General features: G+C 43.6%; 2 protein-coding genes across 2 annotated transcripts in view; both read left to right on the top strand.

Annotated features, from left to right (window-relative positions):
- LOC149437834 (uncharacterized) overlaps window positions 1–14496 on the top strand; it is a 105164-nt gene extending 90668 nt beyond the window's left edge. Inside the window, exons 5-6 of the mRNA XM_089660505.1 lie at window positions 625–907; window positions 12178–14496. Of these exons, the coding sequence (XP_089516631.1) occupies window positions 625–907; window positions 12178–12503 (609 nt within the window). The 3' untranslated portion in view covers window positions 12504–14496. The remainder of the gene's footprint in view (window positions 1–624; window positions 908–12177) is intronic.
- On the top strand, window positions 973–9808 carry LOC149437835 (uncharacterized). Its single transcript, XM_089660559.1, has 2 exons — window positions 973–985; window positions 6982–9808. Exons 1-2 carry the CDS (start codon window positions 973–975, stop codon window positions 9666–9668), a joined length of 2700 nt encoding a protein of 899 aa, XP_089516685.1. The 3' UTR covers window positions 9669–9808.
- Window positions 14497–15621: the final 1125 nt, after the last annotated feature.

Here is a 15621-nt window from a genome sequence, read left to right on the forward strand (position 1 = left end):
CGGCTCCGGCCAAGTTAGAACCGCACCGATTTGACCGCTGTAATAAGGTGCGACTTGGCATACGATTTGCAAGTTGCATGGCATGTAAATCACATGCCAGGTCGCACCCTGTGTGAATGGGGTATTAGTGTCTCAAGAGATGAGATTGGTCATCAGTACATCAGGTGTGATCAATTATCAGTGATTGGTGCCATAGCTTGTAGACTCTATAACTTCCTCACAGACCAAATAATACACACTGATTGGGGTTATTTTTTACCAACGCAATGTAGAAGTATACATTGTGGCCCAAATTTATGAAGAAAAATTACTTATTTGCAAAATTGTATAACAGAAATTATTTGTGCGAATAAAAGGACAAAAATGTCATTTGGGTGCAGTGTTGCATGACCATGCAATTATCATTCAAAGTGTGAGAGTGCTGAAAGCTGAAAATTGGTCTAGACAGGAAGGGGGTAAAGGTGCCCCGTACTGAGGTGGTTAATATACACAGGCAGACAGACTCCTAAATTGCTGGAACCCGCGGCATTGTGAGATTTGTAGTCATGGATTTAGTGTAATGTACAATCATTTCTCTTGTTGCTGTTATCTAATGATTATTGTTTTGTATCTTTCATTATATAGTGGTATCTTCCAGGATCTCACACAGTTGGGATCTTTTCAAGGTCATCAGAGAGTGACTATGAATGGCTTACCAAGCAGCTAAAATCGGAGCCCTTCCGTAACACAGAGGTAACTGTCCTTCCTCACTACATCTCCAACAATGGCGGGCAGCAGTTCAGGGAGGCCGTCTCTCGGTGCACGTTCGGTATTTTGTATCACACCAAGAAAAGAGGACGGATCAACATTGTGGACGTCACCGACTCTTTATATGATGAGGAGCTGAAATATCTGTGTGAACACCTAGGTAAGAGGTCATCATATATGTGTCTGATTCATAACACAGACGGCTACATGGGCTGATGTTCAATCATGTATGATTCGGGTAGTAGGGTTCATCACTGCCCATCCCCCACACACAATCATGGCCAAACATCTTGTCCCCCCGGCATTTGTCAGATAATGCCCCACTTCACCCAGAAAATTGCTGCAATGACAAATGTTCCGGCATTCTGGTGTCATTTCTTGTGTTTGTATTGTATGACACCAAAAAGTGGAGAAACAACAAGCCAAATCTGACACCTTCCACGCAGAACTACAAAAATGGACTCCAAACATCCTACTACCCCAACATCTACACGTCCTACTACACCTCCTACTACCCCAACTACTACACCTCCTACTACCCCAACTACTACACCTCCTACTACCCAAACTACTACACCTCCTACTACACCTCCTACTACCCAAACTACTACACCTCCTACTACATCTCCCTCTACACCTCCTACTACTCCAACTACTACACCTCCTACTACCCAAACTACTACACCTCCTACTACCCAAACTACTACACCTCCTACTACACCTCCTACTACACCTCCTACTACCCAAACTACTACACCTCCTACTACATCTCCCTCTACACCTCCTACTACCCCAACTACTACACCAACTACTACACCTCCTACTACCCAAACTACTACACCTCCTACTACACCTCCTATTACACCTCCCTCTACACCTCCTACTACACCTCCTATTACACCTCCCTCTACACCTCCTACTACCCCAACTACTACACCTCCTACTGCCCCAACTACTACTATTTCTACTACACCTCCTACTACATCTCCTACTACCCCAACTACTACTATTCCTACTTGTCACAGATCCAACCCACACGCCCACAGTGTAGTAACCGAGGTGCGCACGTGCAGCCGTGACTTGGGGTAAGAGGGAATAAGGGGGACTTAATCTGAATATATATACGTATATAAGACCGGCCGTGATATACTTTCACAGCGTGCACTACCTCTGGCCACCACTAGAGGAAGACTCCACTCCAATCCAGCTGGCTGACCACACCCACAGCTAGACACGATCTTACATACAATCTGGTGCATTAATTAGGGTTGAGGAGCAGTCTAGCGATTGACACACCTTTCTAGGATTCCTCCAGCTATCCTACAAGATAGAACCCTGGCGTTAATCACTCTTCCACTGTCCACACACCTCCGCACCAGACACACCACAAACGGTAGCTGGCCACCACCCAACAGTTTTATCCGCAGACTGGTCTGCTGGGACACCACACACACACAGATCTCCATCTGGCAGACCTGTTACCTTTACAATCTGCATGCAATCTGCCAACACACAGTGCAATTGCATGCAGATTGGCAATGAACTTGGCCGATCATATAAAGACACTGCAATACAATACAATCTAATCTCTCCGAAGATATGAGCCCGAGCTTAGTACACAGAAGTCACTTATTAATTTTAAGATTTAATATCCCGAAAGTGGGTGGAGCATAAAATATGTGCAAAGTATAAAGAGCTACAGAAAATACAAAAAATACAAGAAGACACACAATTGGCTATTGACTATAAAATAAAAGGGAATAAAACAGAAATAAAACTTTTACCAAGAGTTACCCTGCGACTGGAGCAAGTCAGAGAAAGTCTGCGATCCGCCAGTCAAATAGAACCACCTCTGTACGAATCACACTGTCCATATCCCAGGTCTTCAATTTATGGGAATATGGACGTAGGCTGGACATTAGCCAATTGACTCTGTGGGGTGTTCCTGTACCAGCCCACAGGACGTTCTGGGTACTGAAATGCCCAAAGTCGATTGGACCAGGAACGGTTTGAATCACCAAGTCAGGGAATGAATTTCCGACACCAGCGCATCAGTCTGATCGTGACAGTACCAATCACTGTTCAGCTGCCAGAATCAGGTGCCATATAACCATTTTCTGCGTTTCTCTGGGATTCCACAGAGGCTACAAATAGTTTTTACATGCAGATGTAGCCTACAGTGTGTCCAATCAGAAATAAGTATTTCATCTCTCTGCAACTAATATTTTAGCTTTCATGAGGGATGAAACATACTCCTTTGATCCCCTGATATACTTCAAAGCTCTGGTCTCCCACTGTGTCATGAAGCCAACCCTTCTAGAGCCAGTTTCCTTCCAGGTTTCCCAGGAGGTGACAAATCCTATTGGCATCCAGGTGTCACCTCCCTTCTAGAGGATGCTCTGTCCTTTCAGATGTTAATTGGTGATCATATGTCTCTGACTGAATCCTGAACCCATCCTATTATTATAATATGGAACGCTAAATCTGTATTGTCATATTTCTACAGGTCACATCTCAGCTACTCAAATCTTACATGTACGTTACATTACTACACCTCCTACTACCCCAACTACTACTATTCCTACTACACCTCCTACTACCCCAACTACTACTATTCCTACTACACCTCCTACTACCCCAACTACTACTATTCCTACTACACCTCCTACTACCCCAACTACTACTATTCCCACTACACCTCCTACTACACCAACTGCTACTATTCCAACTACACCTCCTACTACCCCAACTGCTACTATTCCTACTACACCTTCTACTACCCCAACTACTACTATTCCTACTACACCTCCTACTACCCCAACTACTACTATTCCTACTACACCTTCTACTACCCCAACTACTACTATTCCTACTACACCTTCTACTACCCCAACTACTACTATTCCTACTACACCTTCTACTACCCCAACTATGACTATTCCTACTACACCTACTACCCCGACTACTACCATTCCTACTACACCTCCTACTACCCCAACTACTACTATTCCTAATACACCTACTACCCCAACTATTACTATTCCTATTACACCTACTACCCCAACTATTACTATTCCTACTACTCCTACTACACCTACTACCCCCACTACTATTATTCCTACTACACCTCCTACTACCCCAACTACTACAATTCCTACTACACCTCCTACTACCCCAACTACTGCACCTCCTACTACACCTTCTACTACCCCAACTACTACACCTGCTACTACACCTACTACCCCAACTATTACTATTCCTACCACACCTACTACCTCAACTACTACCATTCCTACTACACCTCCTACTACCCCAACTACTACTATTCCTAATACACCTACTACCCCAACTATTACTGTTCCTACTACACCTACTACCCCAACTATTACTATTCCTACTACACCTACTACCCCAACTACTACCATTCCTACTACACCTCCTACTACCCCAACTACTACTATTCCTACTACACCTCCTACTACCCCAACTACTACTATTCCTACTACACCTCCTACTACGTTAACTACTACACCTACTACTACCCCAACTACTTCACCTCCTACTACACCTTCTACGCCAACTACTACTATTCCTATTACATCTCCTACTACCCCAACTACTACTATTCCTACTACACCTTCTACTACCCCAACTACTACTATTCCTACTACACCTTCTACTACCCCGACTACTACCATTCCTACTACACCTCCTACTACCCCAACTACTACTATTCCTAATACACCTACTACCCCAACTATTACTATTCCTATTACACCTACTACCCCAACTATTACTATTCCCACTACTCCTACTACACCTACTACCCCAACTACTACCATTTCTACTACACCTCCTACTACCCCAACTACTACAATTCCTACTACACCTCCTACTACCCCAATTACTGCACCTCCTACTACACCTTCTACTACCCCAACTACTACACCTGCTACTACACCTACTACCCCAACTATTACTATTCCTACCACACCTACTACCTCAACTACTACCATTCCTACTACACCTCCTACTACCCCAACTACTACTATTCCTAATACACCTACTACCCCAACTATTACTGTTCCTACTACACCTACTACCCCAACTATTACTATTCCTACTACACCTACTACCCCAACTACTACCATTCCTACTACACCTCCTACTACCCCAACTACTACTATTCCTACTACACCTCCTACTACCCCAACTACTACTATTCCTACTACACCTCCTACTACGTTAACTACTACACCTCCTACTACCCCAACTACTTCACCTCCTATTACACCTTCTACGCCAACTACTACTATTCCTATTACATCTCCTACTACACCAACTACTACACCTCCTACTTCCCCAACTACTATTATTCCTACTACACCTTACTGCCCCAACTACTACACCTCCTACTACCCCAAATACTACACCTCCTACTGCCCCAACTGCTACACCTCCTACTAACCCAACTACTACACTAACGTTTACACCTCCTACTACCCCAACTACTACAACTCCTACTACTCCTACCGCAACTACTACATCTCCTACTACCCCAACTAATACTATTCCTACTACACCTCCTAATACCCCAACTACTATTATTCCTACTACACCTCCTTCTGCCCCAACTACTACACCTCTTACTATCCCAACTACACCTCCAACAACCACAACTAAAACTATTCCCACTACACCTCCTACTACCCCAACTACTACGCCTCCTACTAAACCTCCTACTACCCCAACTACTACTATTCCTACTACACCTACTACTACCACAACTAAAACTATTCCTACTACTCCAACTACTACTATTCATACTACACCTCCTACTACCCCAGCTACTACTTTTCCTACTACAAGTCTTACTACCCCAAGTACTACTACTACTACCCTTACTACTACCACTCCTACTACTATTCCAACTATTACTATTCCTACTACACCTCCTACTACCCAAGCTACTACTATTACTACTATACCTTGTACTACTAATATTCCTACTACACCTTCTACTATAAGAAAAATTAATAATAGCGCCTATGGTCAAAATTATAACTCACTAATAGTGTACCAGCTGCAAAAATTCACCATATATAAAGTGTACCAACTCACAAAAAAATTTTGCGCTAGTAAATAAATATAAATATATAAATAATCATCAAATCATAAGTCCAGCAAAAAATATCACAAAAAAATATATATATAATAAAAAACTTTAAAGTGCAAAAAAACTTTTGTGCAAAAAAATGTCTTAAATATGAAAAAATTCCACCAAAAACCTTGATAATAGCAGATCATCCATAAATGAATCTTCAGAAACGGAAACTTTGCAACACATCGATCCTCATCGATCGAAATAACAGGATGAAAAACCTTGTATTTAATTGGAAATCCACTTCTCCAATAGATAAAGGACCACCTTCAAACGTATCCATGGGGGGAGATGCCAAGCACTCGGGAGAAACAGAAAGACTTCATGGTGCAATATTATAAAAACCAATTCCTTTATTAGGTACTCATTGCACTTACTCAAGAGGTGTCCCTGCCGACACCAGCATCAACAGCATCAACAGCAATCACATAAACGAGCCTGGTTACTCAGCACATGCGCAGTAGCTGGCAGCCAAAAACGTAATAACGTCACATCAATCAAGCTCCGCCCGTGCGCCTATGGGGAGCTTGATTGATGTGACGTTATTACGTTTTTGGCTGCCAGCTACTGCGCATGTGCTGAGTAGCCAGGCTCGTTTATGTGATTGCTGTTGATGCTGTTGATGCTGGTGTCGGCTGGGACACCTCTTGAGTAAGTGCAATGAGTACCTAATAAAGGAATTGGTTTTTATAATATTGCACCATGAAGTCTTTCTGTTTCTCCCGAGTGCTTGGCATCTCCCCCCATGGATACGTTTGAAGGTGGTCCTTTATCTATTGGAGAAGTGGATTTCCAATTAAATACAAGGTTTTTCATCCTGTTATTTCGATCGATGAGGATCGATGTGTTGCAAAGTTTCCGTTTCTGAAGATTCATTTATGGATGATCTGCTATTATCAAGGTTTTTGGTGGAATTTTTTCATATTTAAGACATTTTTTTGCACAAAAGTTTTTTTGCACTTTAAAGTTTTTTATTATATATATATTTTTTTGTGATATTTTTTGCTGGACTTATGATTTGATGATTATTTATATATTTATATTTATTTACTAGCGCAAAATTTTTTTGTGAGTTGGTACACCTTCTACTACCCCAGCTATACCCCCTACTACCCCAACTACTACTACTCTTACTACTACCCCAACTACCACTATTCCTACTACACCGTCTACTACCCCAAGTACTACTATTCCTACTACACAACCTATTACCCCAACTACACCTCCTACTACCCCAACTACTACTACTCCTACTACTACCCCAACTATTAGTTTTCCTACTATACCTTATACTACCCCAACTACTACTATTCCTACTATACCTCATACTACTCCAACTTCTACAACTCCTACTACACCTCCTACTACCCCAACTACTACTATTCCTACTACACCTCCTACTACCCCAACTACTACACCTCCTACTACACCTTCTACTAATCCAACTATTACTATTCTTGCTACACCTCCTTCTACTCCAACTAATACTTTTCCTATTACACCTCCTACTACCTCAACTACTACTATTCCTACTACACCTCCTACTACCACAACTAAAACTATTCCTACTACCCCAACTACTACACCTCCTACTACTCCAACTACTACTATTCCTACGACAGATCCTACTACCCCAACTACTAATATTCCTACTACAACTCCTACTACCCTTGGTACTACTAATACTACCCCTACTACCACTCCTACTACTACCCCAACTATTACTTTTCCTACTTCACCTTCTACTACCCAAGCTACTACTATTCCTACTACACCTCCTACTACCCCAGCTAAAACTCCTACTACCCCAACTGCTACTATTCATACTACTTCTCATACTACCTCAACTACTACTATTCCTACTACTACTACTACCCCAGCTACTACTATACCCACTACACCTCCTTCTTCCCCAACTTCTACTATTCCTACTACACCTCCTACTACCCTAACTGCTACTATTCCTGCTACACCTCCTACTACCCCAACTACTACACCTCCTACTACCTCAACTACTACTATTCCCACTACACCTCCTACTACCCCAACTGCTACTATTCATACTACTTCTCATACTACCTCAACTTCTACTATTTCTACTACACCTCCTACTACCCCAACTTCTACAATTCCTACTACAACTCCTACTACTATTCCTACTACACCAACTATTACTATTCCTGCTACACCTTCTTCAACTCCAACTACTACTATTCCTACTACACCTCCTACTACCCCAACTACTACTATTCCTACTACACATCGTACTACCCCAAATACTACTATTCCTATTACACCTCCTACTACCTCAACTACTACTACTCCCACTACACCTACTACCTCAACTACTACTATTCCCACTACACCTCCTACTACCCCAACTACTACTATTTCCACTACACCTCCTATTACCCCAACTATTACTATGCCTACTACACCTCCTACTACCCCAACTACTATACTACTATTATTCCTATTACACCTCCTACGTCCGCAAATACTACACCTCCTACTACCCCAACTACTACTATTCCTACTACACCGTCTACTGCACCCCCTACTACATCAACTACTATACCTCCTACTACAGCTTCTACCCCAACTACTGCTCTTCCTATTACACCTCCTACTACTCCAACTACTAAACCTCCTACTATCCCAACTACTACACCTCCTACTAATCCTCCTACTACCCCAACTACTACAATTCTTACTACACCTCCTACCACCTCAACTACTACACCTCCTACTAGCCCAAATACTACTATTCCTACTATACCTCCAATTTCCCATACTACTACTATTCCTATTACACCTCCTACTACATCTCCTACTACACCAACTACTACTATTCCCCTTCACCTCTTATTACGCCAACTATTACTACTCCCACTACATCTCCTATTACCCCAACTATTACTATGCCTACTACACCTACTACCCCAACTACTATACTACTACTATTCCTATTACACCTCCTACTACCCCAACTACTACTATTCATACTACACCGCTACTACACCCCCTACTACTTCTACTACTGTACCTCCTTCTACAGCTTCTACACCAACTACTACTCTTCCTATTACACCTCCTACTACCCCAACTACTAAACCTCCTACTACCCCAACTACTACTATTCCTACTACACATCCATCCTACTACCCCAACTACTACACCTCCTACTACCCCAACTACTGCATCTCATACTGCCCCAACTACTCCTACTAATCCTCCTACTACCCCAACTACTACAATTCCTACTACACCTCCTACTACCCCAACTACTACACCTCCTACTAGCCCAAATACTACTATTCCTACTGTACATCCAATTTCCCATACTACTACTATTCCTATTACACCTCCTACTACATCTCCTACTACCCAAATTACTACACCTCCTACTAAACCTACTACCCCAACTACTACACCTCCTACTAGCCCAAATACTACTATTCCTACTACTAAACCTACTACTCCAACTACTACTATTCCCACTACACCTCCTACTACCTCAACTACTACACCTCCTACTACCCAAACTACTACTATTCCCACTACACCTCTTATTACCCCAACTACTACTATTCCTACTATACCTCCTACTACCCCAACTACTACTATTCCTACTACACCTCCTACTACCCCAACTACTACTATTCCTACTACACATCCATCCTACTACTCCAACTACTACACATCCTACTACCCCAACTACTGCATCTCATACTGCCCCAACTACTACACCTCCTACTAATCCTCCTACTACCCCAACTACTGCAATTCCTACCACACCTCCTACTAGCCCAAATACTACTATTCCTACTATACCTCCAATTTCCCATACTACTACTATTCCTATTACACCTCCTACTACATCTCCTACTACCCAAATTTCTACACCTCCTACTAAACCTACTACCCCAACTTCTACACCTCCTACTAGCCCAAATACTACTATTCCTACTATACCTCCAATTTCCCATACTACTACTATTTCTATTACACCTCCTACTACATCTCCTACTACCCAAACTACTACACCTACTACTAAACCTACTACTCCAACTACTACTATTCCCACTACACCTCCTACCACCTCAACAACTACACCTCCTACTACCCCAACTACTACTATTCCCACTACACCTCTTATTACCCCAACTACTACTATTCCTACTATACCTCCTACTACCCCAACTACTACTATTCCTACTACACCTCCTACTACCTCAACTACTACACCTCTTATTACCCCAACTACTACTATTCCTACTATACCTCCTACTACCCCAACTACTACATCTCCTACTACACCTCCTACTACCCCAACTACTACACCTCCTACTACACCTACTACTCCAACTTCTACTATTCCCACTACACCTCCTACTACCCCAACTACTACACCTCCTACTACCCCAACTACTACTATTCCTACTATACCTCCTACTACCCCAACTACTACATCTCCTACTACACCTCCTACTACCCCAACTACTACACCTCCTACTACACCTACTACTCCAACTTCTACTATTCCCACTACACCTCCTACTACCTCAACTACTACACCTCCTACTACCCCAACTACTACTATTCCTACTACACCTCTTATTAGCCCAACTACTACTATTCCTACTAACCTCCTACTACCCCATCTACTACTATTCCTACTATACCTCCAAATACCACAACTACTACACCTCCTACTACCCCAACTACTACTATTCCCACTACACCTCTTATTAGCCCAACTACTACTATTCCCACTACACCTCCTACTACCCCAACTGCTATTATTCCTACTACACCTCCTATTACCCCAACTACTACTGTTGGAACTACACCTCCTACTACCCAAACTATTATTCCCACTACACCTCCTACTACCCCAGCTACTACTGTTCCCACTACACCTCCTACTACCCTAACTACTACTATTCCTAGTACACCTCCTACTACCCCAACTACTACTATTCCCACTACACCTCCTACTACCCCAACTGCTATTATTCCTACTACACCTCCTATTACCCCAACTACTACTGTTGGAACTACACCTCCTACTACCCAAACTATTATTCCCACTACACCTCCTACTACCCCAGCTACTACTGTTCCCACTACACCTCCTACTACCCTAACTACTACTATTCCTAGTACACCTCCTACTACCCCAACTACTACTATTCCTAGTACACCTCCTACTACCCCAACTACTACTATTCCCACTACACCTCCTACTACCCTAACTACTACTATTCCTACTACACCTCCTTCTACCCCAACTACTAGTATTCCCACTACACCTCCTACTACCCCAACTGCTACTATTCCCACTACACCTTCTACTGTCCCAACTACTACTATTCCTACTACACCTCCTACTACCCCAACTACTACTATTCCTACTACAACTCCTACAACCCAAACTACTACTTTTCCCACTACATCTCCTACTACCCCAACTGCTACTATTCCCACTACACCTCCTACTATCCCAACTACTACTATTCCTACTACACCTCCTGCTACCCCCACTACTACTTTTCTTACTATACATCCTACTACCCCAACTACTACTATTCCTACTGCATCAATTAATACTATTCCTACTGCACCTCCTACTACCCCAACTACTATTTATTCTACTGCACCTCCTACTATCCCAACTATTATTATTCCTACTACACCTCCTACTACCCCAACTACTTCTATTCCTACTGCACCTCCTACTACCCAAACTATTACTATTCATACTACGCCAACTACTACTATTCCCACTAAACCTCCTACTACTCCAACTACTACTATTGCCACTTCACCTCCTACTACTCCAACTACTACTATTCCCACTACACCTCCTACTACCCCAACTACTACTATTCCTACTACACCTCCTACTACTTAAACTGCTACTATTCCTACTACACCTCCTGCTATCCCAAGTACTACTATTCCTACTACACCTCTTACTACTCCAACTACTACTATTGTCACTACACCTCCTACTACCCCAACTACTACTATTCCTACTACACCTCCTACTACCCCAACTACTACACCTCCTACTACCCCAACTACTACTATTCCTACTACACCTCTTACTACCCCAACTACTACTATTGTCACTACACCTCTCACTAACCCAACTACTACTATTCCTACTACACCTCCTACTATCTCTGCTGTCGCACTCATCCCATGTAAATATTCTTCCATGGATGTATGTATTGGATGTAACGTGATGTCTTTATACACAGGGAAGGAGAAGGTGATTGTGGTTGTTGATGATCTGGAGGACGCCAGTAGTAAGGAGAAGGACTGGATCCTGGAGGCACAGCCCAGTATTGGAAGTTTGGCCAAGGATCTCTTTCTTTTTAGTGAAGTTGAGAAAAACAAAACAGAACAATGCCTATTGGGACAGGGTTGGCTCCCCCCCACCCAAGCACCTCGCTCCCATGTTGATGGGGACAAAGGTCTCTTCCAGCCAGGGTTTTGGGAGTCTTTGCACAGTTGGATTAGCAGTTTCTCGATACCCTCTGTAACAATGTGGCACCCTGATCCCGCCCCTCCCCCATGTGAATGAGTATGCGGTACATGGTAGTAAAAATTGACAGGAGGCAATCTCTGACAAGTCCTTTATTAAAAATAAAAAAATGTCCCCTTAAGTAGATCCAACATCAATCATGATGCCCGCCACCGCTACCCAAAAAAAGAACACGCCCCTCCTGCAACGCTTGCTCCCGTCCCTCTGACAGCTGCATCCCTGATGACAGTTCTTATATACATCACAAGGCGGCAGGGTCACCCCCACTCCCTTGTGACATTATCCCATTCTGTGATTGAGCTGTGGTTGAGTGCATTGCTTTGACCAATCACAATGCACAGTCCAAATCCCCCCCTTGCAGTACAAATCCCCCCCCCCCTCTAAGTACAAATCTTTGCCCCTCAATTCTACCTCCCAGCTCAAATCCCCTCATTCCCCCCATCCTAGCACAAATCTCCCCCACCCAAAAAAATCACCCCTCCCAGCACACATCCTCTTTCCCCTACAAATTCCCATCCTACCACAAATCCTATGCCTAAAGTTCAGCTTCTAGAATAACACCCCCTCAGTACAAGCCTCCCCTCCTAGTACAAATCCCCCCTCCTAGCACAACCCCCTTCAAATTATACTTCTCAACACAAATCCTCCTTCCTCACCCAAATGCCCTCAAATTCCCCCTCCTAGCACAAATATCACATATCACTCAAACCCCCCCTCCTAGTATATACCCCCCCATTCCATCTAGTACATATCCCCCCCCCATTTCCCCCCTCCTATTACATATCCCCCCAAATCCCCCCTTCTAATACCCATTCATTTTGCCTAGTATATATCCCCCTAATCCCCCCTCCTGGCAAATATCCACCCCCATTCCTCTTTCTAGTACATATCCCCCACCCAGTACATATCCCCTCATTCTTCCTCCTAGCAAATATCCTCCCAATCCCCCATCCTAGTACATATCTCCCCAAATCACTCCTCCTAGCAAATGCCCACCCCCCCCCCCCCCCCCATTCCTCCTCCTACCATTTATCATCTTCCTCCCATTAACCTTCCCAGCACAAATAGCCTTTCATCCCCCCATCTCTACAAAGCTCTCAGCCTAAGCACAAATTATTACCTCCCCCCTCCCCTGGAATTGTGTTCCCACTACTATTCTCCCGCCTGTAAGTCACCCCCCCCCCCAAGTTATAGGCAGGAGATAATCACTACAGAGCCCAGAGGGGGTGCGGGCTGTGCTGTGCTCTCCTGTCAGAACAGCTCCTCGGTACAGCAGATGACAGGGGAGTACACTTAGATTGGACTGTACAGCTTGATTACCCACCCTGTATCTCCTCCACAGGCTGCTCATCTCTCAGCAGCAGGAAATGTGGGTAGGGGGCAGATTATCATACAGCCCGATTCAGCGATCCTGTGGGATCTACTGTACAGAGGAGCGCTCCACTGACAGGAGGGGGGAGGGGCACCTCCTCCCTGTTCACTCCTCTCCACAGCTGTCATCTGCTCACAGTTCACTTCACCAGATTGCCCACTCATGTCCTGGCCCTGAATGTGGGAATGGAGGAAGGACCACTGCAGGCCAGGTGCCATGCCAATGGGGAGGCCAGCCTGGGGGGGGGGCACAACTGAAATCTGGGGGGTAGGGGGCACAGCCAACCCTAGCACCCCCCTAGATCCGGCCACGCTCAACATGCCTCTCAGCAAATTCCTTGGGGTGTCTACTCTCCAAAAAGGGGTGTTTGTACTGTCCTGGCATTTTAGCACCTCAAGAAATGTGATGGGCAGTCAGAGAGTAAAAGCTGTGTAAATTCCATTATCTCTCCCATAGTTTGTAGACGCTATAACTGTCACACAAAGCAATCAATATACACTTATTGGGATGTTTTTTTACCAAGGACATGTAGCGGAATATATTTTGGCCTAAATTGATGATGAAATTTGAGTTTATTGGATATTTTTTATAACAGAAAGTAGAAAATGCTGTCTTGTATCATTTATATCACAAAAAATAAAAATCTCAATGGTGATCAAATACCACCAAAAGAAAGCTTTATTTGTCTGAAAAAAAGGACATGACATTTGTTTGGGTGCAGTGTTGCATGACCGCCAGTTACTAGTTGAAATAGCTCAGTGCTGAATAGCAAAAAAATGGCTTGGTCAGGAAGGGGAGTAAATCCTCAGGAGGGCAAGTGGTTAAACAAATTTTAACATTACATAATGGTTAGTTGTGAACACAAAAAATGCTTTTTTTTTAAATGATTTCATTTATTGAGGGAAAAAAAGCTGTCCAAACCTGCCTGGCTCCACGTGAAAAAGTAATTACTCCCTAAACCTCCTGCTGCATAACCCAAGTTGCAAGTCGTCCAGGTCCTGAAGCTGCAAAGCAGCACCAGACCATCACACTATCACCACCATGTCTGACTGTTGGGATGATGTTTTTTTGTGAAATGTTGTGTTAGTTTTACACCAGATGTAACGGGACGCACACCTTCCAAAAAGTCAAATAGTCCAACTTTTGTCTCATCAGTCAACTGATTTTTGGCAAATGTGAGACGAGCCTTTGTGCTTTTGGTCAGCTGTGGCTTTGGCCTTGGAACTCTCTCATGGCAGCCATTTTTGCCTTTTCTCCTTCCCTTTGTTGATTCATGAACACTGACCTTACCTGAGGCAAATGAAGCCTACCATTATTTGGATGAAGTTCTGGGCTCTTTTCTGACCTGCTGGATGAGTAGTTGTTGTGCTCTTGGAGTCATTTTGGTAGGCCAGCCACTCCTGGGAAGGTTCACCACTGTTCCAATTTTGTGGATAATGGCTGTCTCCATGGTTTGCTGGAGTCCCAAAATCTAATAAATTGTATTGTAACCCTTCCCAAATGGATACATGTCATTTACTTTGTTTCTCATCTGTTCTTGAATCACTTTGGATCGCGGCAGGACATGTTGCTTTTTGAGATCTTTTAGCATGCTTCACTTTGTCAAACAGATTCTATATAAGTGATTTCTTGATTCAGCAGGTCTGGCAGTAATCAGGCCTGGGTGTGGCAAGTGAAATTTAACTCAGCTTTCCAAATGATGTGATTAATCACAGTTCATTCGTGATTTAGAAAAGGGGGGGTTACTTTTTCACATAGGGCCAGGCAGATTTGGACAGCTTTTTT

This window comes from Staurois parvus, unplaced genomic scaffold, assembly GCF_062004578.1.
Source record: "Staurois parvus isolate SC_StPar_1 unplaced genomic scaffold, SC_StPar_1.0 ptg001252l, whole genome shotgun sequence".
NCBI lineage: Eukaryota > Metazoa > Chordata > Amphibia > Anura > Ranidae > Staurois > Staurois parvus.